This window comes from Drosophila willistoni (genome assembly GCF_018902025.1).
Source record: "Drosophila willistoni isolate 14030-0811.24 chromosome 2L unlocalized genomic scaffold, UCI_dwil_1.1 Seg139, whole genome shotgun sequence".
Classification (NCBI taxonomy): domain Eukaryota; kingdom Metazoa; phylum Arthropoda; class Insecta; order Diptera; family Drosophilidae; genus Drosophila; species Drosophila willistoni.
The window spans coordinates 3,743,075-3,770,150 of NW_025814046.1; the positions used below are offsets into that span (position 1 = coordinate 3,743,075).

Here is a 27,076-nt window from a genome sequence, read left to right on the forward strand (position 1 = left end):
ATTACAGCACTTGTGAAGTATAGCTTAAGCTATCTTGACTATTTCATCTGTTGGTCATTCTATAGCAGTCGTTAACATATTAGGCCTTCATTTATTCCAACATACAATTAATCAATTTCAAGATAATATCGCATACTTCACCTAAGCCTTGCTCTAGGCAAACTTTCTGCCTAAATGCAATGAAACAATGAAAAACATCCTGGTTAAAGTTTTAAGCATATAAAAAGTTTCTTTCAAAACAAACACAAAAAAATGTTCTTCTTCAACGAGTTGCAAATTTATCACCTAACCGTGTACAGAATGAGGTAATTGAACTGCAACCAAAATGTGGGCTAACCCACCGGAAAGTCATTCAAAAGCCATATTTTAGGCTGGCTACATTGACATATGTATAAGGATATGGGTTGTATATAAGAAAACACATTTTTCAATACTTTTTTTTTTTGGTTGGAGTTTATATAAATTTAACCTTACGTGAAATGTTTTATAACTTTGGGGGGTCCTTTTTTTTGGGTTGGGAAATAATTTCACTTTAATTTGTTCTTAATACAGTAGAGAAAATTCAAGTTTTTTACCAAAAAGACCTTTCGAAATTAAATTGTATACTTATAGACTTAAGTTCGGTTTAAATATCCATATTAATTAATATATAAATTTATAAGTAAAATTCGAAATTACATCTCAGCTTAATCGTACACATTTTTAACCCGAATTTTTGGAGATCTCCTCAATTTTCTCCAAAATTCGATCAAAAAATAAATTTTTAAATGTTTTAATGCAAGTTGATAGATCTCATTCCAAAGAGAAGTTTTGACTTCTAAGACGTGGCTCTAAAATTGAGAGAATTAAAGATTTATAATGTTTTGGGTTTTAGAGAATAGTTTAAAATAACTTTACCTTTTTTCCTGTGACTTTGTTTTAGTCGAATTCTAATTGATTTCGGAAAGTTATATATAATATACTAAATATTTCGAAATAGTAGCCAATATTTGGAATTCTAAAATTGGAGTTAAAAATCGACTTGAATAGTTTTATGTAGTTGAAAGTTTTCAAAGAAAGAACCCAAGTTATATAGTAGAAATGAATTCTTTTCGACCCCTAAGAGTAGATTGAAATTGAGTAAAATGACTTTGAAAGGTTTTAATTTGCCTGCTCGAACTAAACGCAATGCAAAAATGTAAAACTAAGTAAGGGTATAAAAACTTTTTTGTAGTCAAAGTTAGTTATACGATCTAGTTTATTCTTATTATTGTTGCTCATGTTGCTAGTTTGAAGCTGGAGCTAAACTTTATGGTCATGTGCATATAAGACATTTGTCAAGTTGGCTATATGCAGCACCAAGCTCCACTCATGGCCAGAGGCAACAAAATGTTTCCAGGTGAGCACCACCCATCCCCCCCTCCCCACACCATTTCCACCCACACATCTCGACCTCTTCTGCCCCATTTATGTACAAGCTGATTCATAATGCCAGCGAGGGCGTACATCGGTCGTCTTTTCTTTGGCTTAGAGCACAAAGTCATTGCTCACATCCTTGGGGACTACCCAAAAAGGTACAAAATGGCAACCAAATGGCCATGCTCTTGCTCCTCTGTTATTCTCTGCCCTTGGGGCTGTCGTTTTTAATTGTTTCACTTTGTTTTTTACCTTGTTTTTTGGGTCCGTGTTTATGTCTATGCAGAATATTGTTGTTTTGTTTGTTTTCTAATGAAAAGTTTCTCTGGCTACAATCAAAAGTTTGTTTTGCATTTTTTCGGTTGTTGAATTTTCTGAATTTGTTGGTCGTTTTTTGGATTCAGTCTCAACAATTAATGGCCGTGTCGGGTTTTGTGATGTTGGTTAAAAGTTTATTGCATTTTTATTGCTCAATATTTCAATATTTTGTAATCGTAAATTCTCTCTCTCTCTCTCTCTCTCTTTCTTCTACTTGCAGTGAATATTTTTTATTATTTTTTTTTGTTCTTTTTTTTCCTGGACGAATCGTGACTGCTAAAGTTTGGATTTTTCTTTATTTCATTGTGGCCCAATAGTTTTTATGGGTTTTTTGGAATGAGTATTTTTTGTTGGTTTTCGAAAACTTTTGCTGCATTTGGCGGCGGCTCGTATATTTTATTTGTACTTGGATTGAAAAAGTTTCAAGCTGGCTAGTGGAATACTAAATAAATTAAAATCAAATAAATTAAAGTGATTTAAAGGGGCGCACAACAAACACACCCACACACACACACACGCACCCAGCGAGCGAGAGTTAGTGTGAAAGAGAGACAAAAGGAATTATCCAAAATTGCTCTGCGAATGCATTTCATTTGGAAAGGGGCCCGACAAAGACAATACGGAGGGCTTACGAAGTGCTTTGGCCCGTTTACGCAACAGAACGGGCCCCTCAATTCCAACAACCCAACAACCTACCACCACACCGCCAGCCTCCCCCTCCCTAATCAACAGTCATCACAACAGATACCAATCGACCAATACCAATACCAATTCCAATACAAATACCAATACAAACTCCACCACAACAGTCACTGGCTTTGCGCATACTAGTCCGGTCATTGGCTCACATTCGTCGTCATCGTCCACCAAACCCACACAGCATAAAGGACCATCAGGATCTTCATCAACAACAGCAGCAGCATCAGCAGGAGGAGGCGGAGGTGGGGGTGGAATAGGAGCACCAGCTGGTAACCACATCAATGGCCTTGCCCAGCACGTGAGTACATTTTGAAATCATTCATTCAGACAAATAGAATAGTGTCTACTTCTAAGAAAAAATCAAACAAATTCAATTGATATTGTATTAAGTGTATCATAAGTTTCGCTTTCACTTTGCAGCACTAAAATTTTTACTTTGCTTGCCATTAACTGATTAATTGAGATACCAAATTCCAATAAGTAAAAATGTGTAAATTAATTAATTAATATAAAAAAGGATATTTGTATATATGCTAAAAGAATCTATTGAAAAGAATTATTTATACATGGGTCAGAGACAAATTTTTGTATGTATCCCATGATGAAATACAATGAGTTCGGAGGAGTACTCAATGGAAATATGAGTAGATTTCAATCAGAATTGTTCTCATCTAAAAATTACTTTAAAGAATTAATGAATTAAATACTTAAGCAGTTGAAAGTTGTACTGTTTGGTAACCGAAACAAAAGTTTTAGCCTTATTCATTTGAAAGCAAATTAAGGATAATATATATTTTGATTTATAAAGGAAACAAAATCTAATTTTCAATATCGATTTCTATAAATTCGTCTAGATCCACCTTTAATCTCTTAGCTCATTTGGATTAGACATTTGAAGATATTTGTCAATGGATCTTTTGTATCAAAATAACAAATAAAGATCGAATTTATGTGTATATTTTTTCAAAAAGTCATTATTAATCAAATTGTCTTTTCAAATCCATTATCTTGTATCTGGGGATCTTTGAGAACTTTTTAGCATACCCTTCAGTTAGATTATTTCTAATTTTTATTGTTGTATAGAACATCTTTTTATTAGTTTATTTTTTAAAATTATTGAAATTTTTTTTTATTTTATGAAGTTTTATGGAATCATTCAGAAACCTTCTAGAAAGTGTGATTTTTTTTTTAAATTTTTTTATTTTTATTGCTATTTTGAATATCTTTTTATTGCTTAATTTTTACATTATGTGCATAATTTTATCATAATTTTCTGAACTTATTCTACACTAGTTCAATCGTTTTACATTAATAATTTTGTTCTTTACTCATTATCGAGCATCAAGTTTTAAAATTTCCAATTGAACAAATTGCAATTATTTTTTTTTACGCACATTTTGTAATTTGATTTTGCATACCTGAAGAAGGGGACAAAAAAAACCCAACAAAAGCAATTTAATGGCATAACAACATTTTACCATTAGACTTAATTAAATCGCGCGAGGGAAATAAAATCGTTAGAAAATGTTGACAGACAGAGTGTAAAAAGGAATGGGCGAGGGGGTAGGGCAAAGGGGACACTTCAGTTAAACGCCCAACATGTTAATGAATTTTAATGAGAAATAATGAGAATTGGTTCGTCTGCGAAAAAAAAAATCAAACATAATGAAAAAAGAACGCAATATAAGAAACGTCTTTGACTTTGAAAATACCCTAGTTTTAATATTCAAAATATACATAAATATAAACAAACTTTATTTTGAAATCAATTCGGGAGTAATTTACTTTTCTCGGTTGTAATTCGGTTATATCTCGGAAGCTTTTTAGCTGCGTCTTTAGTTTTAGCTTTAGATGTTCGAACATTGAAATATTTTTTTTTTTTTTTTTTTTTTTTGGTTCTGTTTACTTTATTTAAGATCTATCCAAGGGACAATTATTAAATTTGATCAAACGTTAACATATGGCAAAAATTACAAAATGTGATGATACATACAATTTATAAATAACAATTAATAAATTTGATTAAACGTTGGCATTGGAGGACAATAAGTACGGACTGATTAGGATAATGTCAGTGTGGGTCCTAGGGGCTGCTCAGCTCAGACGGAAAGGTAGGTCCAGTGGATGGTGACGTTTAAGCCTTCTGATGTGTAACATTGAAATATGAAATAGATAACACTACAAATACAAAATAATGCAAAAAATAACTAAAATCTTGTGAAGTTGTATTTGCAGTAAATTAAATCCAACTTTTATTATCAGTTTTTAGGTCTAGTATTGTTTCTGAGTTATTTTCGATTGATTCGGCTTCACCCAACAATATTCTAGCTTTATTCAAATTTTGGTTTGATTAGAAGTCTAACCCGTTTCAAAATGAGATAATATTTTATGAATGTGTTCAAAATAGAAGGCAGAATGAATGACATATGAATACATATTCAGTTTGAAATTCACTACTTTTTCTCTAACTCTATCGATAGTGTTGGGAGATATGTATATAGGTACCAAACGTTGATACGTCTTTTTTTTTTGATAGATGGAGAATTCAAAACAGCTAAAAATCTTATGCAAGTGCTTGGAAAATTACAGGGGATTTTCTTTTTTGTACACACATTGATCAAAGTATAATAAATTCTTACCATTTCATCAAATTTTTAACACACTAATGAGAAGTTTTGTCAGTAGCTAAACTGAACTGAAGCAAACTGAAATTTTATAGTAATCCGAGTATTTAAAGTACAATAAGTTCTTAAATGAATGAGTCCACCATTAATTAATTTGTTAATGTATGAATACAGAAAAAACTCTGAGTACTTAGAGCACTCTAAGTTTTAGAATGATAAAGTCCTTCCTTCATTCTTTATTCTTCATTTAATAGATTCATTCGTTCGCTTTTTTTCAAGTTATTAAAAAAATTAGGAGTAATAACTTTATAATTGATTGTTTTGTATTCGATAAGGAATCAACATTAATGAGATATCGAAGTAACTTTCATTACTTAAAATTACATAACATTAAAATACTTTCTGGTTAAAAAAAAAACACTTAATTGATAAAATTCATTACAAACATCTATTAAGAAAGAAGGAAAGAAAGCCTAGTTCAACTCAGATGTTTAAGAAAATGTATTGAGTCCTATTATCTCTACGTTTATTTAACTCGTAGTTTATTTTAATGTAAAAATAGCAGGTACCTATTTATTTAAGACCTCAAAATTAGTGGGTCACTTGACATTAATAACAAAACAGCCAAATGAAGAGCTAAAGAAGTGAAATGGAAATGTTGTTTTATGGGAATGATGCTAAAACCAGCTGGGCACGAACAAATTTTGCAATATTTTGGTCACAATTCATGCATAAATTTAGGTTTTGCTTCTCATCAGTAGGTGGAATTGCGAACAGATGATGATTTCGGTTTCATATTCTAGTTGGCACGTTTCCATGACCCAGGCCAGAGCCCCCTCTATCTACCCCCTCCCCCCAATGGGGTCTCATTCACATCTGTGTGGATAAAGCAAAAGTTTTTATGATCCGAAACAGATGCCTGCCAGTTTGTAACTAAGTTTGACTCTTATTGTATCTGGCTGCTTTTGTTGTGTTTGTGTGTGTGTGTGTGTGTGTGTGTGTGTGTGTGTGGCAGGTTCTGTTTAATTAGCAGGACAATTGGCTTATTATTTGCCACTTTTAGGCCAAAAACTCAGAGCTGACAACTTCAATTTGGCCGCATGCATTGAGGGATTTGACATTTTGGGTTTAATTTAAACTCAATTATAATCATGTTGACACCTCTTTTTACATCAGCCCATTTTGATTGTTGTTATTTGTGGCCCATAACAATAAGTCCACGGAATTTGCAATTCAAAATTGCTTACGTAACAATTTTTGGTTTATTTTTGTTGTTGAAGTTGTAAGTCCTTCAAAATGTCAACTAGACAATATTATTTGAAATCCTAGCAAACAAAAGGCATGTTTTGTCAATTTGTTTTTTGTTTTTTTTTTGTTTTTCGTTAATTTTTGTTAGAGTACTTAAGGCATTTCCTAAATCGGCTTATACGGAAAGCCCATTTTGAGTTGTAGAGCCTTTTGGATTAATCTGTTGGGTTGTTTTGTAAAATAATCACATATGTGTGTAAAAAATTGAAATAAATGTTTTGTATATTGAATTTTTCTACTCTTTCGATTTCATGTGATTTATGTGTATATAATATATAGACTAGAGATAGCTAGGACACTTGTATATTCATTAACCTTTTCATAAACGTAAATCCATAAAACAAGAAGTGTTTTCAATAGATGCTGTGCAATGTACAAATTAAAATAAGATAGTGGAAACGATTCCTTACTAATTAGGTAGCACTTGGAATTACTACCAAAAACACTAATTTAGAAAATTGCCAACAGATTGTGACAAAATAACGTGATACAAAAATTAACTTTAAACAAATTGGCTTTAATGTGAGATTAAAATGGAGTCTAAAACGTAGTTTCTTTTTCATTTGACATTCCTAACAAGTTCATTTTCTTGAAATTGACACCTTTAGGGGGTCTGACACCCTCTGAGGCCGAAAATGAAGGTGTTTTTTGGAAATTAATTGCGCAGACTGTAATTAATGAATTCTCCCAAAAAATTGTTATTATTTGAATGGTACATTTTCGTACTTTTTGTCAATATTTTTAAAAAAATTCCACCCGCGATCTGGAAAATTCATTGCAGACTCGCCACGCAAAATGGAGGAGGTAACGTTTTGGCAGCTTTTTGGGAAAACGCGTGATCTCAAATAAAAAAGAAGACATTCGTTATTTTTGGAATTACGTAGGCTTTGTTTTCCCGAGTCGAATTTTTTTCTTTTTTTTACTCAAGTTACAATTTGTAAACAAATTTTTTCGGTTATTTTTCGAACTTTAAGAGGTTAAAAAATTAAAGGAAGTTTAATTTCAAAAATAGTTATAGCGGTATGTTTTCCAAACATTTTAAGACCAAAATTATTAAAATCGGAATAATTTTGGTGTAAGAAACGTTACCAAAACGGTAGAAAAACACTATTTTCGGGAAAACACGTTTAAAGCGAGAGATGGGGACCTTTCGGTTACCAGAAACATGAGAAGGAATGCGATTTTCACAAAACCTTTTCTGTCACGTATTCTCAGGTAGTAAGAAATTAAAATAAAGTAAAAAAAATCAATTTTCTTTTATTAGTAAGGGGGTCTTTAAAAAATGTATTAACTATCTTGAGATATGTGTTTGTGAAACTGAGATAAATAGAACGAAGTTGAATTGACGTCGATCGAAACAATAAGATCTTCTATTATATGGTGAATTTATATTTATAAGTAAATAATTAGCTAAATGACTAATTTGTCATAAAGCCGAAATATACAAATATAAAGTAAATTGTATTGCCTTAACTAATTTGACGTTCATATGTATATAATGTAATGTATAATTAAATTGTCGTATACATTAATAATATTAAATTAATGTAAAATGTGTGTTTTAAGGTTATCGCTTTTCATTTGGCTTCTTCCGTCTTTGTTGCTAAATGAAACTCTATATTTACGTATACGCAATGTGCTATTGGTGTACGTAGTGGTATGATTAAGTGGAGCTAGAATAGTCAACATTTTTTCACTTTCTAAATTATTTGGTTTTGTCATTCTATAAACCACGAATTGGAATTTGAGTATTAATTTAAAACTATTTTTGAAAGAAACTAAACAAGGTGATTAATAAATTTCTGCCGTACTAAATTCTAACACCAATTGGCTTAGTATAATTAACAATGGGACCTAATTGTTTTCCTAATGATAATGCAATTGTGACTTCAGTTGAATCTTATACGAATAGATTCAATTGAGAGTTTATTGAAAGTTGAAACACTCTGCAAATGGTAGCGAATGTCGTCCTTGTCCATTAAACTTTCAGCTGAAATCATCTTCTTTAATTAAAGACTCATAAACATCTTGTTTCTGTCGTAGTTCGCAACAAACTCAACCATGAGTAAAATATATCAAATTGCAAACCATATTATTTTTTCCACTCTTTAATAGCAGTCAACATTATTCAATTAATCTAAAAAATTGGTCAGAAATTCATCATGAGTTGGTAGTTATTTCCAATTGCCTTAAGTAGAACTCCAGCTGATTTGATCTTTTTGCCATGCATTTGCCTTCAAAGGCGATTAGTCTTATCACGATGAAGTTGCATTTAATTGATTGAAATTGAATTTTAATTAAGCTAATTGCCAAAGTTGCATTCAAGACAACAACAACAAGAACTACTACTATGTATGTACTTTACCTAAATCACCATTTGACAAATTCATTTCGTCAATAATTTATGAAGATGCAGACAGCAGGAGGCAAGCATTAACTGTAAGGACATATACCCCATAAATAACAGGCAATATCACTCACCATTATGGAAATTTATGTGTCATTTTTCTTCCATGCCCTTTCAACTTCTTCGTGCGTTTTTTTTTTGTATTCGAATTGTCACCCACAATCGCATCAGAAATTTATCTTGACAGACTCCATCAAAAAGGGTTGGCTGTCTGATGCGTGGGTGTATGACAAGTTCCTTGGCTTTGATCCAGGTGCTGCCATTTGATTTATTTGATTGGAGTAACTACTCCACTCGTCTGACAACTTCGTTTGCCAGGCCTAATTCAATTGCGAGAGAGTATGAGGAGGAGGATTCCAACAGTCAAAATGGAACAAGTTTAAGGACTTCAAAGTGAAAATCAAAAGGAAATAATGTTCTCAAGTATACCCAAGGGAGGGGTTAAATATATATAGAGTAAAATCATAAAAAATAATATGAAATGCAATAAAATATTTGATAAGCATAGCTTTTTATTACGTTTAATAAAAAATGGATGAAGAACAACAACAGAAGTCGGCATTTAAAATGGCAAAATTGTCAGTAGACTAAAGCGTCTGTTTTAGCATTGATTTAACTAAGCATGCAGTTAACTCTTCACTTATTTAAAGACTCTTATTGTTAGTCTTTCTCGATTTCAGGGTCTGATTCAGTTAGTCGATAAATTGTTTTATGTTTGACATTATTTTGCTTACCCAGAATGCAGTTTTAGTTGTTAGTTCGTTAAAGTGACTGACTTGCTAAAGACTAAGTTAACTGCTTAACTATTTACTTCTTGCTCGACTATAAATCATTTTAGCAATTAAGTCTTTTCTTGTTCCTCTTGAGCTTTTCTTTTACGTGATATTATACTGGGGACATTAAATAGCAGGGACGAGCTTCCTTTTCTTTCAGAGAGTATCTGAAATATAAAACTCGCTGAGGACAAAGTTTTCTGAGCCATGTCATGTCTTTGTAGACCTTTAAAAATGAGCGGGATGTCAGGAGAAGAAAGTTATCCATACCCTCAACTTAAGGATAATGATAATTGATCTTCCTTTTTTACTAAAAAGATCTGATCCCATAATGAAAGTGTATGAAGTACTCGCTAAAAAGTTGGAATAACAATCAATGATATGTTCTTATTCTTATAAAAAGAGTATAGAAACTTACCAACCGTTTTAAAAACCAAATTATAGTCCACACAACTTACAAGTTTAATCGATTTTCATTGAAAATTCACCATAAATTGGACAGAGCCGGAGAAAAGAGCCTCTAGAAAATGGTAAAATTGTTACGTGTCCTTCGTGTTCTGGCTAGCCAAACCCATTTAATTTTCCGGCATGAAAATTTATGTCACGTAATTATTCGCGAAATGATTTATAACATATTCAATTTTCGTTCATGCAGGGTCAATTCTATACAGTAAAGCACGAAGATTTTCCATATATTGTGATTTTATTTATAGCTTTTAATTAATTAATCCCTGAAATTTAACGCATTTCGAAAAATGAGTATAATCGAAATGGTAAATGAATCATCTTCTCTGCCCATTACCCAGTTAAAATATAATTATCGAGTTGAAATCGGCTCGTACGATTCGATGTTGGAGCATTAAATTGAATTGAATTCAATACGGGCTCCTGTATGACCTGACCACACATATATTTTCGTATGCAAATGCAAATGGACATGGAAGAGATTTATGACCATGAATTAAAATTGATTGAATATGTGTATTCATCGGAGGCGTGTAAGAGAAAAAGTTGAGGCAGGAATATTACAATGCGAAATGCAACAAAATTAAAGGCGTACCATACCCTTTTTTTTTTAAATGTCCGCCTCCCTAGGAAGGGGTGGAGGGAGCTCCACCCTAAACGGAAATTGAATTTGATGAACTTGCCAGCGAGTGGGGGCCAAGCAATTAGTGTGCCTAGGCGAAAAGTGAAATCGCCCACCGAGTTTTTCTCTGACTTTCCACATAGATTCATCGACTCAAAGTCGCTGCTGTTGGAGCAAGGAAAAACTTTTTTTCTCCAGGACGTGCGATGCGTCAGCTGGGCCAAAAATGTGGAAAACCAAAAACTTTGTTTATGCTTTTGGGACCAAAAGAAAGAGAGAGAGAGGCAGTTGATGTTGCTTCTGCTGTTGGAGCTGAAGCTGAAAGCTGTCCTTGCGCCTTGTTGTCGTTCGAGTGTTTTAATCAATTCTGATTTAATTTTACGCCCAATTAAGTGTGAAAAGCGTTTGATGTTGAGCACAGACGCGAGAGGTTACCCTCCTTAGACCCAAACTCATTCCATTCCCTATAATAATTTCACCTCAAACCATTGCCTTTGCCATTGGCATAAGGACGAGAAGCAGCCCAGCTCAGCCTCATCTATAGAATTTGTTGGGGAGTCACGCAAGCGTAAGCATTGAATATATGCCATATGTGTGCGAGAAGTATCTGTGTGTGTGTGTTTGTCCTTAGTCCTTTTGGCGGCTAAGAGAGACATTTTCCAAACAAAAGGCTTCCATACGAACTTAACTAGAAGCTATTCGGTTCGATAACCTCAGATAAAAAATAAGCACCTTCTACTTATAAATAAAGTTCTTTTGATAAAAAAAAATATATATACATATATATATATGTAGTTGTTGTTGCTGTTGTTGCGGCTTATGCACCTTTCACCCCACCTTAACACACTCTGCTTACAATTCAGCAAAATGCTTATCTACAAGAAATCCACACCGACCACCCACTTCTTCACCCACTTTACACCACACTTACACCACCTACAAAACCAATATACCAAAAGAAATCTTTATCAACAGCCACATCAGGTGTCCTTGTCAAATGTCTCCACATCCTGCAGCCTATTGGAAGCTTTAGTCTATATGACAGCCGATCCGATATCCTTATGTTTTTGGATTTGTCTGCAGGTAAAATGCAACTTGTTATATAATATAAATGTATCCTATATATGCGCCCTTGTTTTCTTTTTTGTGTTTTTTTATTAATATATTATGCAAATTCAAAAAGTTGATTGTGTTAGAAGCTTCACTGTGATTCCTCCGTTCTCCTAGTACTAGAACTAATCTATGAGGGTCACATGAGGGTACTTGGCAAATTGCTCCGCCTACATCTTTTTTTATATGTGGGCCATAAACCAATTTTGGTAAATTTACGACCCCCTCAGACACAACCTACAAAGGTGGCATAAAGCAATGAAGATGAGGCAAACGACTCTTGACACATTGAAGAACCTCCTCTTAAAGATTTGTAGTAAAATTATCTTGGCCAATTAATAAAACGTTTTCGATGAACTCAGAGTGAGGTTAGTTGGTAACTCTTATATTGCTTACTAAAATGTCAACTGCCATGGAAACTAAATTCATTTTTATGTTTTCGCCTAGCTGGACTTCAGTTTGATTAGTTTCAGGGAAATCGCAATAAATTTGGAAGTAAAAGAAAAAACTTTGCTTTCTATAAATAGACTTTGAACTGAACAACACTGAAATGTCAATCAGAAAGGTCTCTATTAAAGGAACTAAAATCGAAAATTCTGTAAACATTTTAGTTTTAATTTTCATTACCGTTGAGGCCAAACGACTCAGTTTGATGAACAAGTTCATTAACTAACTTTTTAATAGGACAACAAGTTTTTTTTACTTATTCACTCAGTTGCTCATTCACTGAGGTACTTCCTCAATTGGCTTAGTAATTTGTTTGTTCATTCTTTTTTTACTTTATTATTTACAAAGGTTTCTGATCAGTTCTTATACTCCTCTGAAGAGGATGTATTGGCAGTAGTCCAAAGTTTGCAACAATTAAAAAATCTCCGTCTATAGATAGAGCTTAGCTTTCTTCTACGTACATTGCTAATCGAATCATAAAAATATTAGGAAAATAATTAATCAGATATGGTTTTGAGATTGTAATAATTAGATATTAAAAAGTGAAATTTTTAGAAAAACATAAAAATAAAATTGAAAATAAAAGTGACTACAGTTCATGTACTTATCTAAATTCAGTATGATAATAACTGAACAAGTGAGTTAGTAAGCAGCCGAGTGAAGTGAATCGAGTCGAGTGAATCTGTGAACAGCTGAATTGAGTGAATTATTGAACAGTTGAGTCAAGTGTATTAATTAACAGCTGAGTCAATTAGTGAATAACTGAGTTGTCGAATTAATGAATGAGTCAGTCACTGAGGAAGTCAACAAGGAAGAAGTTTGGTGAACATGTTCGATCAAAAAAAAGAAGTGAACACGAAAAAAAGAAGCAAGTTTAGTGAACATGTTTACTCAACTCTCTGAGAAGACTCGTTCAATTTTGATCACTCACGAACGTCCAAAGAATAGTTGTTTCATAAATAAAATATCACTTTTATCCTTTGTTAATCCTTAGTTTCAAAATATTTTTTTCTCCATAAAATTTGCTTTTAGTCCCACAGATCGAGGCCTTGCTGTTAGTACTCTTGTTTTTTGTTTAGTAATAGTATTAATACTTTATCTAAAACTGTAAATAAATACTATAAATATCTTTAATAGAATTTTCTAGTTGTCCAAATCTTAAATATTTTTATTCAACTTAAATATTAAATCAAATGTAATTGATGGGTGTTAGCAATATTCTTTAATCTTCCCTTGCTTTTAGTATCTTATAAAATTTAATAAATGGCTTATATGAAAAATTTCTTAAAATAAATTTTATTAAATCAACTCTCGAAATTTATATTTCAAATTTACTTTGGTATCAAAAAATTCTGGTAATTATCAATTTAAATGTTTTGACTTTATCTCCGGTCTTCATCTGGAAGTAGCTTAAAACATAAGCGAATCAGATTTCATATCCAGCCTTTTAGATTTTGACTAATTATGAAATGAAAATTATTTTTAACTACATTTTTTTCTACATCATATATTTATAATTTTTTTCATCCGATTTTCACATAAATTTCGTTTTACATGAGAGGGAAATTTTGAGTTTGTTATTCATTTTACTTTGGAGATTGTCGTAAGGCTCTATATGTTAACATTTTTTTCTTTTCATTGGGTTGAAATATATATCTATATACTACGGGAATAACCGTTGAGATTACAGTTTTCCTTTAGGGTTTTGATGTTACATGTTGCACTTTATGATCTTGAGTGTATTTTTGTTATCAAATTCGAGAGTTTTCCTATCACTTAATATTTTGTTTATGTGTTCGTTTGTTTTGTGTGAGTGTGTGTGAGTGTGTATGGTGCGTATGGATGTGTGTTTTATATTAGCCAAAATATGCAACACTTTCATTAACTGCACTATTAAATATTTGCACTTTCTCCCAAATCGATGCATTGACTATACGATTTTAATTGGGCGGATGAACATGATATTTTGGATTGCAATAACTTTTTTAGTTAAAAAAACTAATCACTTACAACTTGATAACTTATAAACTAACAGAATTTGATACTAAATATATACGATATATTTATATATATATATATATATATATATATATATGCAGGTATATTTATATATATATATATATAGCTGCCTACGAAAATATTTGTAAAAAATAAATCATTAATACGTATTCATCGCCACCCGGAAAAATCGACTATATTTCCTTACATTTTTTTGATGGTTGTTGTAAAGCTTTTTTTTTTGTTAACACTTTAGTGCTTAATTTTGAATCGAAATTACGGATGTTTTTTTTTTTTTTTTGTAGCAAATAAAATTTAGAATATAAGAACTCTTTTTTTTTGGCTTTTTTGTTTTAGGTTTGAAAACATTAAACGCTGGCACCACCGTTTGGTTTTTAGCTCTATCAAAGGATGCGAGATATTTTCCAAGCGTTATTTTTTGAAATTCTTTTTTTTTAATTCTTTTTCTTATTTTTCTTCTTTTTTTGTCTTTTGTCAGTAGGCAGCTCAGTGGGCCAATTTTGGTTCAGCCCGGACTTATTTACTATTCACTACGAGTTAATTGCGAGTTGAGTGTGAATGTGTTTTTTTTAGTGTGTTTTTGTTGGTGTGTTCTCTTTGTTTATACTTTTTTTGTTGATAAAATAAAGAAAAGATAAACTAAAAACTAATTCCTTAAGAGTTGTATTCTCGCCTACGTCGAGCAAACCAAAAGTATTTGATATTTATAATCACCTTTGCATTTGCTCGCGCCTTGTTCTATCGAGCCTTCCAAAATTAGCTGTCTCTCATATATATATCATTTTTTTTTTTCCAATTTTTTTGAAGATTGTTCTTTCTTCTTTTTTAATTTATCCTTAAAATTTCCCTTTACTGATCCCTCTCCGCGCTACGGTCCATAGGGGGTGTAAAAATGTGAGTATTTTTGTGGATTTGTGTGTATCTATGTTTGTGTGTGTGTGAGTGGGTGAGCATAAGAAACGGGTTATTTTTGGGTTGGGGGTGGGGCTAGGTTGCTTTTTTTAGGGTTTTCTTCTTTTTTTTTTTTGGCACTTTTCCCCCCGACTTCTGGCTGTTTGCGCATTAATGATTAATAGACAATCAAGAGATTGTTCTCATTGAATCCGGCCGAATGGCCAGCATTGCGTACAATGAAACAAGAGCCATCGAAATGCATCCGTTTCTCATTGCGACGCACAAACAGATGCGATGTCTTGCCCAGCGAGGCGGTACAATGAATCCCCGGAGTGGTTAGGGTGGCCGAACCATTGCCTGGACTAGTGCGAATCAGGCATTTGTTATGCTGACGTGTCACCTTTACCAAACCATCGGGAGCCTGGGTGATGCGAAAGCCATTGATGTCATACACCTCGGTGCCATCTTCGGCGCAACTGTACGATGAGCTTGAAATTACCTCATGGGCATCGTGTACAAATGATGGACCGTGGCGCGAGTCGCTGCAATTGGTATATATGAATGATTGATTGACTAGTTAGGCTCCCCCTCCCGTTTTCTCTCTCTTTAACTCACTCGTAAAAGACTGCCAAAGTGTAGTCCTTGGTCAGATCAGTGAATGTGTCGGTTGTTGTGCGTGTGCCAGCTGTATCCACTAGATAAATTAGAGCGCACGATTCGCTAGTAAAGCTAACACCTTTATACCACATTTTCGCATAGCGTCTGCAAAGCAAATTGGTTCTCTATGAATTATTAGTAACCTGACTTTCAATTATTGTTGGAGTAGTGAAGGGATTGGGATTGCTCACACAAAATTATTGGCCTTCATGCCGTCATAGGTGACAATTTCAACTTTGGAACCGCTCTGCAAAATACGTCCATTTGGATGAATTAATGCCGAATTGCTGCAATTGCGAGATAGTGCCACAGCCACCATGCTACGCTGATTCAAGACTCGCACCGCCTTGTCCAGAGTCATATCAATGCTAGGAGTAGGAGTAAGATATTCGATTGGTTGCCACCTCTGCTCTCTCTGTCTTTGTTTCTTACCGCACTCCATCCCTGAGACGCAACTGAATGGTGCCATTAGACATGGCAATTGGTCCCGAGCCAGGACACGGTGGTGGTGTATTATTCTCAAACTCAAAGGTACGTGAACTAACACGACCCAAGGCATAAGGTGGTGGCGGCATTGGTGCCGGGAACTGTTGAGTATGATGGGATGATTGCTAATGAGAAATCATGATCAAATTTGCTCATAATACACATTGACACACAACATACACAAACACACTTACCAGACAATAACCAGCTGCAGGCTCATTCTCATAGCCAAAGGCTGTATTACTATAGCGAGTGGCCATTGCCTTGGCACTGCGTGTCATGGAACCAGCATCCATTTCCAAGGGGATTGCCACGGCATCAAAGTTGCCAGTCGTCCCAAATTGAGTATGCGAATGCGCTGTTAGAGGCATGCCCATCGATAGAAACTGACGACCCCCATTCGAGGTCTGGCTGGAGCACTCTTTGGCCAGAACTGCAGTGTTTGTGCCCACACTGGCGCTATTAAGGTTGCTCAAGCTGCTAGTGCTGCTCCGCTCAAGGGCGCTTGCACTGCCAGTGCTCAAAGAAACGCTGCTCATGCGTCCATCTATTCCCAATTGTGGGGACATCGAAGGCACGACCCGCATGGTGGTTGTCTGAAAAGAGAAAAAGGGTTTTTAGATATCAAACTAAGTATTTTAGCAACTTATCCGCCCTTCCCTTCTCTCAATTGAAAAAAAAGATATGAAATGAAGAAAAAAACTAACCGGAGATGGATTATTGTTGGTATAGACGGAACGCTGGCGCACACCATTTGGCGTTTTGGTGGGTGAGCGAAGGATATTGTTAATCTTATCGTTCATCTGGGCACGTGACAGAAAGTCCTCGGCATTGAAAATGCCAACACGTGAGCTTTTCGGAGTCGCTGGCATCGATGTTGACGTCATGGGTAATGGAGAAAATGAAGCCATTGTTCCAGCCTCCTGTTTGGTTTCTTCACGGGCCGAATGCTGACACTGGACCTCTTTGGTTTGTGGCTTATTCATCTTGAAATCGGTAACCATTATTGCTGCAATTCTAGTAAGTTTTCTATTTCGATATATATATATATGTCGTTATGTGATTGTGGCTAAAAGGATCGGATTGTAAGGAAGGACACGTGCACGTTTACTAAATGCGAAAAGGCGAAATAATTATCTCAGGTTTTTCTAGTTTAGATTTTCACTTTTTCTGTATTTTCTTTCACTTTTTTTTTTTTTTTTGTTGCTCGACACGGAACACAACGACTCAATGAGAGAGAGGAATTAAAATTTTTTATTTCTGATTTTCTACTTTTTCAAGAGCTCTGCTCGCTGCGACAATTTTTAAAAGAATGACTTGCCACATGTCTTTCAGTTAACACATTTACTTTATTCACACGCCTACTTGATAAAATCACAAGCAAAATGTATCAGAGATGATTAAGGCTTAACTATCGACATCGAAATTTGGCAGGTGAGCCATCGAAAGAAAGTTAATTGTCAACATAAGACATAAGACATCAATCAATGTGAAAGTGAGAAAATGAATGGCTAAATGTCATGGAGCGCACCTTCACACAGAAAATGAAGCATACTTTCAGGCATTCGGCAAAAATTTCTTTGACAAATGCGCCAAAAGTTGTTTGATTTGATTTTCAACTAAAACTTTGAAGAATTCAACACAATTATTTAAAATACCTGGAAGTCATTTCAATAGAAAATATCAATTAAGGATTCAAATTGTTGTGTATTCATTAATCATTTGTATTGTAAAAAGTGAATTTATTGATTTGAATTGAATGAGTTTGCAAAAAAGTTTAATCATTAAAGAAATGTAATGATGTAATGAGCCATAGAAAAATAAATTTATATATGTTGGGAATCTAATAAAGGAAATTTTCAAAAACATTTAAGTGGGAATTAGACAACTAATTCCTTTCTAAATTTGTTAGAGTTTTTATAACAGGATCGACCATTAAACAAGGATGTGCTTCATTTTCTTTTATTACTTTTATACTATTTTTTGAGTACATCTTGACAAATATGATTAATTTTTATATGTTTTCTATATAAATCTATATGTTATGAAGCTTTACGGGTAACAATCCAAGAATAAATAGGAGCCCACATACATACAGATAGATTTGCTGTTGTTTTTAAGGGACTAAAGGTTTAGTAAATAATAAATTACCAAATTAAACAAAAAATTTTCTTGTAAATTCGACTTATTAGACTAATTGACAAAATTTACTAATTGCACCAGGTGACTTTAAGTCTTGTGCAACATTCGTTGACAACTAATTGAAGTTATCTTAAACCGAGGAATGTGGTTTAGGGTATTGCATTAACCATATGAGTATTTAGATTCGTCTATGATACATTCCAACTTGCCAAATTCCTCAATCATCAACCGCACAGATTGATTGCCTTTATTGATTGGATTTTGAAAATCTCGAAGCATAGCAAACATAAATGTACACACAAAAACAAAAAAAATCACTTTAATCAAGACTAATCGATTTCAGGATGCTTAGTTTGGTAAGTCCGAGATTAGTTTATGCTTTGAATTTTAATGGAAGCCTGAAACAATTTGCCTAACTTTAGCTTGACACACTTTAAAATGTGTTTTAGCAGTCAATTACTTACATACACTCATTAAGTTGAAGTAATTTAATTTAGTAGTTGCCCAATAAATAATTTAATTGAGAATCTATTAAAAACAAAAACAAAAATTTAATTATTTGACACTTTTTAAGCACTCAAACACTGTTTGGGGCCAGTGTTGCTAAATTATATGCAAATCATCTTGTCAAAGTGAACCTAATTGAATTCATGAATAGAAGGGAAATAGGCTTAAGATTGATTACATTTTCCACTTCCCATCCAACTTTTTTCGTTCAACAAGCTCTTGGGGAAAAAGCGCAACTCTAGTTGAGTGGAAATAGCTTATGGCTTTTCCTTTTTTCTCCTTGTTGCTTTTTTTCACTTTATTATATTGGCAAATTGTATTTGCCATGGAATTTAATATGCAATCGGATTGCATGTAAAGTGCTGTTCAAAGCAAAAGGATAGATAGAGCCTGCCGGAATGCAAGTTGGCAAATGGAATGGAAATGTCAAGAGTAATGGTAAACATATACAAATCGGTCATAGAACTTGAGGAATTCATTAAACTGATAAATTACCATACTATTCGCAAAAAAACGAGAAAAAAAACACTGACAACTGGCATTGAAAATATGTCAATGAAATTTTCAGTGGGAGAAAAGTTCAGGCACTTTTGCAATTGTCTCCCCTTTTCTCTCTCTCTCTCTCTCTGTCTCACTCTTTTTCTCACTCTGTGTTGATGGTGAATGATTTATTTGTTTTTAACAAATGTGTTTAGAAACTGTATTTTAATGAGCGCATTGACTCCTTGCATTTGGCCATCGGCCCACACATACACACACACACACTCACACACACAGTGGGAGATGAAAATAAATTTCACTTTCTATTCATTTCATTTCATTTCACTTTTCAGTGGGTGACAGTTTTCAATTTGAAATTTTATTTTTATACTAACCATTAAAATTACGAGAAATGTGCTGCAATCCATGGATGCAACTCACACGATCTGCTCCGTCCCGCCTTGCCACGCCCCATCCCATCCATACCCACGCATTGCATTGACTCAGTTTTTAAAAATTGTTGTGCAAAAATATTCGAAAGAATATTTATACATGTATTTATAGCCAATGAAATAAGGAAACTCTCTGAACAAATTGGATAACCTCTTTTCGGTTTTTTTTTCTGTTGTTTCTGTTTTTGTTTGTCTTATTTATCGGAAAATGTACAAATTTGTTGACAGCTTTTTTGTCGGTGGTCTGCCACGGCTCAGCAGGAGAATGGTAGTGGAGAGGGGATAGGAGGGGGGATGGCAAGATATTGTGACATGTTTTGTCATTTTTAATTTTAGATTTTTCTTTTTTTTTCTGTGTTTTTATTAACTGCACTTTAATTATCTTTTAATTAGGTAAATAAATTTCGGTTTTTTTTAAGTAAATGCATTTGGTATTTATAGATTTAAAAACTATTTTTTTCCAATGGGTAGAAGTAAAACCTTTAAATAAATTTTAAAATCTTTATTAATAATATGGTTTGAGGTTCATTTAGTAATTATTTTCATAATTATCCTACAGAAGAAGTGCTTTAGGAATTTCTTTTGAAACCAATTCAAATCTAGGTAGCGTTTTCATGAAATATTTAACGCGGAATTATGAAAATTAATGACAGAAAAATAGAAGAAAAAAATAGAAAAAAACCTTTGGAATTCTATAATTTGTTTCTTTTTTTTCTCCATGCTTAAAATCCTGAGAAGAAATTTTAAACATGGAAATTCCTTAGAAAATATAAAAACGTTGATCAATCCTATACATCCAGATATGAAACATTTTATAAAAATGTAAAGAGTATACAATTAAAAAAAAAAGAGTTTTTACCTTTAGAATTAATAAAACTAAATAAAGGCTGCAAAATCAGAGTTAGACAGACTTTAAACTTCCATTATATGATTGGAAAGTTATTTTCTTCGAGCTTATAAAATGAACTTACTAAAGCTAAACTAAAGCAACTAAACTGCTAAAAACTGAGGTTCATTTCCTCTTAGATTTATATGAAATACTCGTATACTTTGCAGATTTTAATAAGTAATTCTAAAAGTTTCTTTAGCTAACTTAATCTTTAGCTAATAAAATCTGCAAAGTATACGAGTATTTCATTTAGAAATAAAAGAAAATGCACATTCGTAAGAGTGTTAGCCTCTAGCACTTTCTGGTTAAGATATTTCATTTTCTATAAAAGAAAAAATTCTTTTGCCAAAAAAAAATTTCCATTTCAACTAAAATTAAATTGCAAAATGAAAAATTGTCATTTCATTTGAATAGGGGCAGAGAGTGTCAGCAGCAGTAGAAGAGTAGGAAAGGAGAAGGAAACTATTTTTATCAAAGCGCATTTGGCAACACAAAGAACAGAAATAACAAGAATAATTTATGATAATGTCAATGAACCTTTGCCCCAAACTTTTGTCCAATGGATGCTGAAGCTGACAACGATGATGGAGACAAAGATGTGGGAATAGGCATGAGATCGACTCGATATAATTGTGGAAGAGAATGATGCAGATGGTGTTTTGTAATAGGCCAATTGACGTCATCATTTCAGTTTGATTGCAATTGGTTTGATGGACAACTTGTGGCATAATTGAAATGGGGTTTTTTTTTTTTGTTTTGTTTTCTTAAGTATATTTATTTTAATTCATTTGCAATTTGCATTAATAACAATTAAGGCACCCGACGGCACTTTTCTCCATTGTTAAAGAATATGTGAAATTAATTGATTGTCATCATCTTCATCATCATCTCGTCGTCAGACAATATAAGTATGCAAACGGAAAGGAACGAATCTTTGTTGAGAATAAAGTCATATTCCTGTCATATATACATATGTTTACATATAGATCTCTGATCTTATGGCTCTGATGGCACGCGTCTGTCTAAAGAGCTAAAAGCTTTAGACTGGCTCCCATCAATGGATTCACTGACATTATTATTTTCTTGTCTTTCTTTTGGGTATGAAATTTCAGTGACTTTTATTCTTCAGCTGTTGTTTACAAAGATCCCCCAAGTAAATCCCTTTTTTAGCATGAAAAGTCCAAGTAGTGAGTCATTGGGATTTCCTGGAAACCACAAAGACAACACACACTCACACACACACACACACACACTCAAGACAAAATCAAACAAACCCCAGAAGCAACAGCAGGAAGAGCCAAAGAGCCAAGCCAAAAGTGTGCCCCATGTCTGGCCGTATTTTCATGCTTGCCTGATGGGGGGAAAATCTTTTCGTCGTCTTCTTTTCTGGGTTTGACGTCATCGAATCTTGGCAAGTGCCAAATTACCTCCCCTTAAACAGACCACAGACCTCTCCCCCTCTCTCTCTCTCTCTCTTGCTCGCACATCCTCTGCCCTTTTCAAAAGTCTTCTTCCTAAGGTGTGTTTGCTGTGTTAGTTGGTTAAGACTTTCGCAAGATTTAATGTATGCTGGCGTTTTGCCCGCGTTTAGTAAAATTTCATGCATCATTTGAGTGAAAAATAAGCAAAGAAAATGTCCCAAAGTGACGTTTGTCATTTGAAATTTTGATTAAATAGGCCAAAGTGTTCATCAATAATTCTGTTACAACGGCCAGAAAGAAAAAGGTCGATGAGTTTTGAATCTATGAATAGTCCAACTACAGCTATAGTTTAATTATATATATTTATATGCTTCAGCTAGACATTCATTCAGTGTCGATATTTATATACTATAGACATACCTACCCTTGCCAATTAATCAGTCGTTGATGTAGTATATAAATTATACAATATATGGTCTGTCATTAAAAAGCCATCAAATGTGAAATTCTGTTGTAATATTTTTAGCCATAACTTTGAAATTGAGGTAACAAACTAAGTACTTTCAAAAAAAATAGAATCTTAATTTAATATTTCTTAAATTTTGTTTGGCAATGCCTTTGGAAATGCAAAAAGTATTGAGTCCCATTTTGGACAACTGTTCGACTTTTCGTATTATATTTGACTATGTTTCAATCAAGGGAAAGTATATAGTTAGTTCCACAATTATATTGAATAAACCAAAATTAAATTGAATAAACCTTTAAATCCAGTTTTCGAATCAGTTTGAATGTTTTATTTTTTAAAAAAGTCATTTTGCAACTTAAAATAAGCGCGGTCCAAAATGGGTTAATATCAAATGGAAAATTGTATTCCAGAAATTTATACAATTTCTAGTCAAATTAAATTAAAAATAACAAATTTTTTTCAAAGTACTCAATTCCAAATTCATAAAAAAAGGAAAGGAGAATTACTTGTTGATTGATTTATAAAAAAGAGAAAATATAAATATGTAGGTAAACACCTATACATTAAGATTTCTGATTGATTAATTGATAAATTAGTTGTCTTCTCAGTTGATCCGGGTTCGAATGCTAGGCTATATTAACTGGGCTGTAGTTATAGTTTAAATCATTGTTAGTTACAAACTATATCCCACACTAAATAATAATAATAATAATACTTATAATAATTATATTCCTGATATGAACAAAATCTCTGTATATTCATTTAAATTTAAATTATTACTTTTACTCCATTTTAAAAATATTTACCGAATTATTTGTTCAGGTTTTTTGGGTAAACATATATTGTTTCCTAACTGCTATCTTAAATTTAGTTTTATTTATTGTAGTGGTAGTTCAAGTGATCTTAAATGGAATGAAATTACCATAGAAAGTTGAACAGGTGGGCCAAAAAACGCGATTACGTAATTATTACGTATACGCATAGTGGGTTAGCCGTACTAATAATATATGTGGGACGTTGTTTTAATGATAACCTGTTATTTGCATTAAACAAAATCATAAGAATTTGATTTTTTTTTTCTGAAAGGCAAACTCAAAACATCGTTCACTTATGTGGGCGGTAGATGAATAAACCGATGTCAGAATATTTAGGAGATTCGGGTTTTAGTTGCTTTGGATTTATAGTAGTTTATTTTATTTCTTTACTGTACTTATTATTATTTATTATAGTTATTGTTAATGTTTTCTCGCTATCTGTCCTTCTCTCCTCAACGCTCAGCAACGACTGTCCCACACGTTAGACGCGTTAAAGTTACCTCTCTCTCAGAGAGTGATTACAAATACCGGGATCGAAGAGTAGCAAAAGAGCGAGTGTGACCGTCTCTCCTTACACTTATTATCTATGTTTCATCCATAATTTTTTTTGTAATGCATCGATTAAATAACAACACAGCAAACAATATATAACTTGGTATTTGCATTCTAACCAAATATTATCAGTTTAACCAAATATTATCACATATATAAATTTAAGAAAAAAGTATCTTCAATTCAATAACGACAAATTGAGCATTTCTCACTTCCTCTCACATATATATGTACCTACATGTCTACGGTCATTCCTTCGATTGATAATACTCCGTATTCAATGTGCTTTCATTCATGTATTCATATTCATGTGGGAATAGGGTCGAGGACTCTGCTGTTAGTCTTTTCTTTTTTTTGTGTCTTTTTTTTCGATTTCCATATTCATGAAATTTGTCACGTTTAAAATTCGTGTAAATTTATTTTCGAATCGCATCAGACGTGCCTCTGAACACATTGCCACGCCCACTTATCCCATCGTCCCATTTTAACCAGGTCGCTTTGCTCCCATTTGTATTCGTATTCGCAATTCTCATTCATTTTGCTTTTGTTTTTGTTGTTGCTGTTTCTTCAGAAGGCATAAATCAGGCGACTTTTCCGCCTTCTTTGATTTTTATGAATTTAAATTTCTTCTTTTTCATGTTGTTGTTTTTCTTCATCTTATTGTTATTGTTGCTGTTAAAGTATATATGTGTAATTTATCAAATACATATATAGAACGATTGTGCAATTTATTTTAATTCCTCGATTTTTCGGACATTTTGTTTTTATAGGACAATCCCCTTAGAATGAGTCGCCAGTGGCTTTTTTTTTGTTCTTGTGAATGGGCAAAGGCAATAACAATACTGAAATGATAATATTAATGACTCGATTGCATAGTTTCCGGCAAAGATATTGCTTTGTGTGTGTGTGAAAGCCTTAAGAGAAGGCCACTGTGAATCCAAACAGAATCTGGTCACTTCTTTTCCTTATGGACACTGAATGGCTAAAAGAAACAGAAAGACATAGAGAGAGAGAGAAGTTGAGAAGGGTTGAATGGCTGTGTAACGATGGGAATGGCAATTGCCTGTATATAGGTGAGGTGAGGTGAGCCTCCATTCAGTTGCCACGCTGACTCAGTTCAGTTAAACAACACCCACCCAAAAAATGTCGTCCTCAATTTGGTAAAGTGAATTTACAATTTCTGCATGTGCAAACACACCTTTTAAAAGAAAATTCCCCAGCCGATGCGAACTAAAGTGAAAAGTTTCGGTAATACACCAGAGAAATGCCATACGAATACCCTGTACAATGATGGCAAGTTTATTTACCTAATTAGGTATTAAATGACATAAAATAAGTTACTTTAAAGAAAGAGAACTCAACATTAGATTATCATCATTAAAAGATGATGATTCAGGCGCCTCATCTTGGTACAATTTTCAAATAGATTTGTGGTGGACATTCAATAGAGCATATGCCAAATCTTTTGTAGAAACACTTTTAGTTAATATATCAAAATTAGTTTCTAATTAATCATAGTTTTAGTTTCTAATTTATATAATTTATATATGTTTATAGACAGTCACAAAAATCAAAAAAAGGAGAATTTTGTACTTCAAAATTGTCTAGTCATAATGACTTATCGATAATGAAGATCGTTAATCGCAATTATTGAAACTGAGCACAGATGGGAAGATTGAAAGATCAGAAGGTTCTATGGCTCTTGTTTTATAATTTATGATTGTTGGTTATAATTAATATAGATACTGATGGATAGGCAGCCAAAAAATTAAAAAAAAAAACATCGATTTTTAAAATAGTCTAGTCATAATGACTTATCGATAATAAAGATCTCTTATCGAAGTTATCGAAACTGGGTATTGAGGGAAAGAACGAATGATATAAAGTTTCGTGGACTTTTTTTGATAAAAACTAAGCTAAGACTTTAGATGTTTCTCGAGCACATCTTTCATAGTTGCCTAATTTGTGTACATACATATATACCCCTTTCGTTTGCCCATACAGAGTATAAGAAGAAAAAGTGAATCGCAATCGCTGACCATTTCTCTCCATTTTTTTTGTGTTTTTTCTGCTTCTCTGTCTGTGTCTCTGTTATTTATCGTTTCATGTGGTTGGGCTACTGTCAAGTGTACAATCTTTCCATCTTTCCACCTCCATTTCACATTGTCAGCACCTCCTCCAAGATTCATCAAAGGGGAAGGGGAGATGGAATGAAGAGAATGGAGGCCGACACCCCCCACTGTTGATGGGGCGCCCGCTGGGAAATGCTTTCAACTGAGGAATTGGGATCAAGTCAATATTTGTTGAGTTAAAATTACTTCCGCCTGAAATTCAAGATATCTCCTCTTACGTTTTTGAGTTTTTCTTTCAAATTTTCTTTTCAAATTTTGTTGTTTTTTTTTTTTAAATTTTTAGCATTCTTTTATCTTGTTGAGTATTTGCTCTCTTTTCTGCTTTTAATTTGCAAATTAAAAATAATTGTTTGCATTTTGTTGTGGCATGTTAATTGAGATGAAATTACATTGGAAAGCAACAACAACAAAAACACACACACACGTCTTCTTTTAAAAGTGTAAACAATTTTTATTGCTTATTTAGCCATATGTACATATACATATATATATGTATGTACTTAAATGTAACCTGAAATTACTTCATTACATTTACTTTCAAAAGAAAATTCCTGGAATTTTCATATAAACTTTTCGTATAGTGCGGTTTTCTCAGGCATAAAGTGGTTAAAAGCTTCAACTTTAATGAGAAAATCTCAACGGGATGGTTAATAAGTTGGGCTAACTGACACGACGTGTAAATGATAATAATATCAATTGTTTTGCATTACATTTCATTGCGATCAATCTCTAGAATATTGTTATATGATGTAAAATGTTTTATCTATCATTATCGCAGACTTTAATCTAACAGGATTACAGGACTATATACAATTGAGATTAAACTAATAGTTCGTTTAATCTATGAAAACTTTACACTTGGATTTCTAGGGATATATCCACTTAGAGTAGATCTTATTTCAAACTCAACCATAGAACAAGACTCTATTTAGCTTATGTCACCTCACTTTACTTTGACTTAACCTGTCTTCTAATCCACTTTTCATATCTAAGAGT

General features: G+C 33.1%; 2 protein-coding genes across 3 annotated transcripts in view; one reads left to right on the forward strand and one right to left on the reverse strand.

The window, feature by feature from the left end:
* Positions 1–252: 252 nt before the first annotated feature.
* LOC124459819 (putative lysozyme-like protein) overlaps positions 253–27,076 on the forward strand; it is a 40,826-nt gene continuing 14,002 nt past the window's right edge. The window contains 2 exon segments of the mRNA XM_047009531.1: positions 253–305; positions 2,446–2,710. Coding sequence (XP_046865487.1) covers positions 253–305; positions 2,446–2,710 — 318 coding nt within the window.
* On the reverse strand, positions 14,337–17,542 carry LOC6638439. Of its 2 annotated transcripts, none has more exons than XM_015179249.3 (6): positions 16,932–17,542; positions 16,419–16,820; positions 16,171–16,325; positions 15,930–16,106; positions 15,697–15,843; positions 14,337–15,623 (listed from the first exon to the last, which is right to left on the reverse strand). In XM_015179249.3, the coding sequence occupies exons 1-6, from the start codon at positions 17,226–17,228 to the stop codon at positions 15,257–15,259; spliced, it is 1,545 nt and encodes a 514-aa protein (XP_015034735.1). In that variant the 5' UTR covers positions 17,229–17,542; the 3' UTR covers positions 14,337–15,256. The 2 variants fall into 2 exon arrangements, with proteins under 2 accessions (XP_015034735.1, XP_002061294.1); XM_002061258.4 differs by having other exon boundaries at positions 16,171–16,349.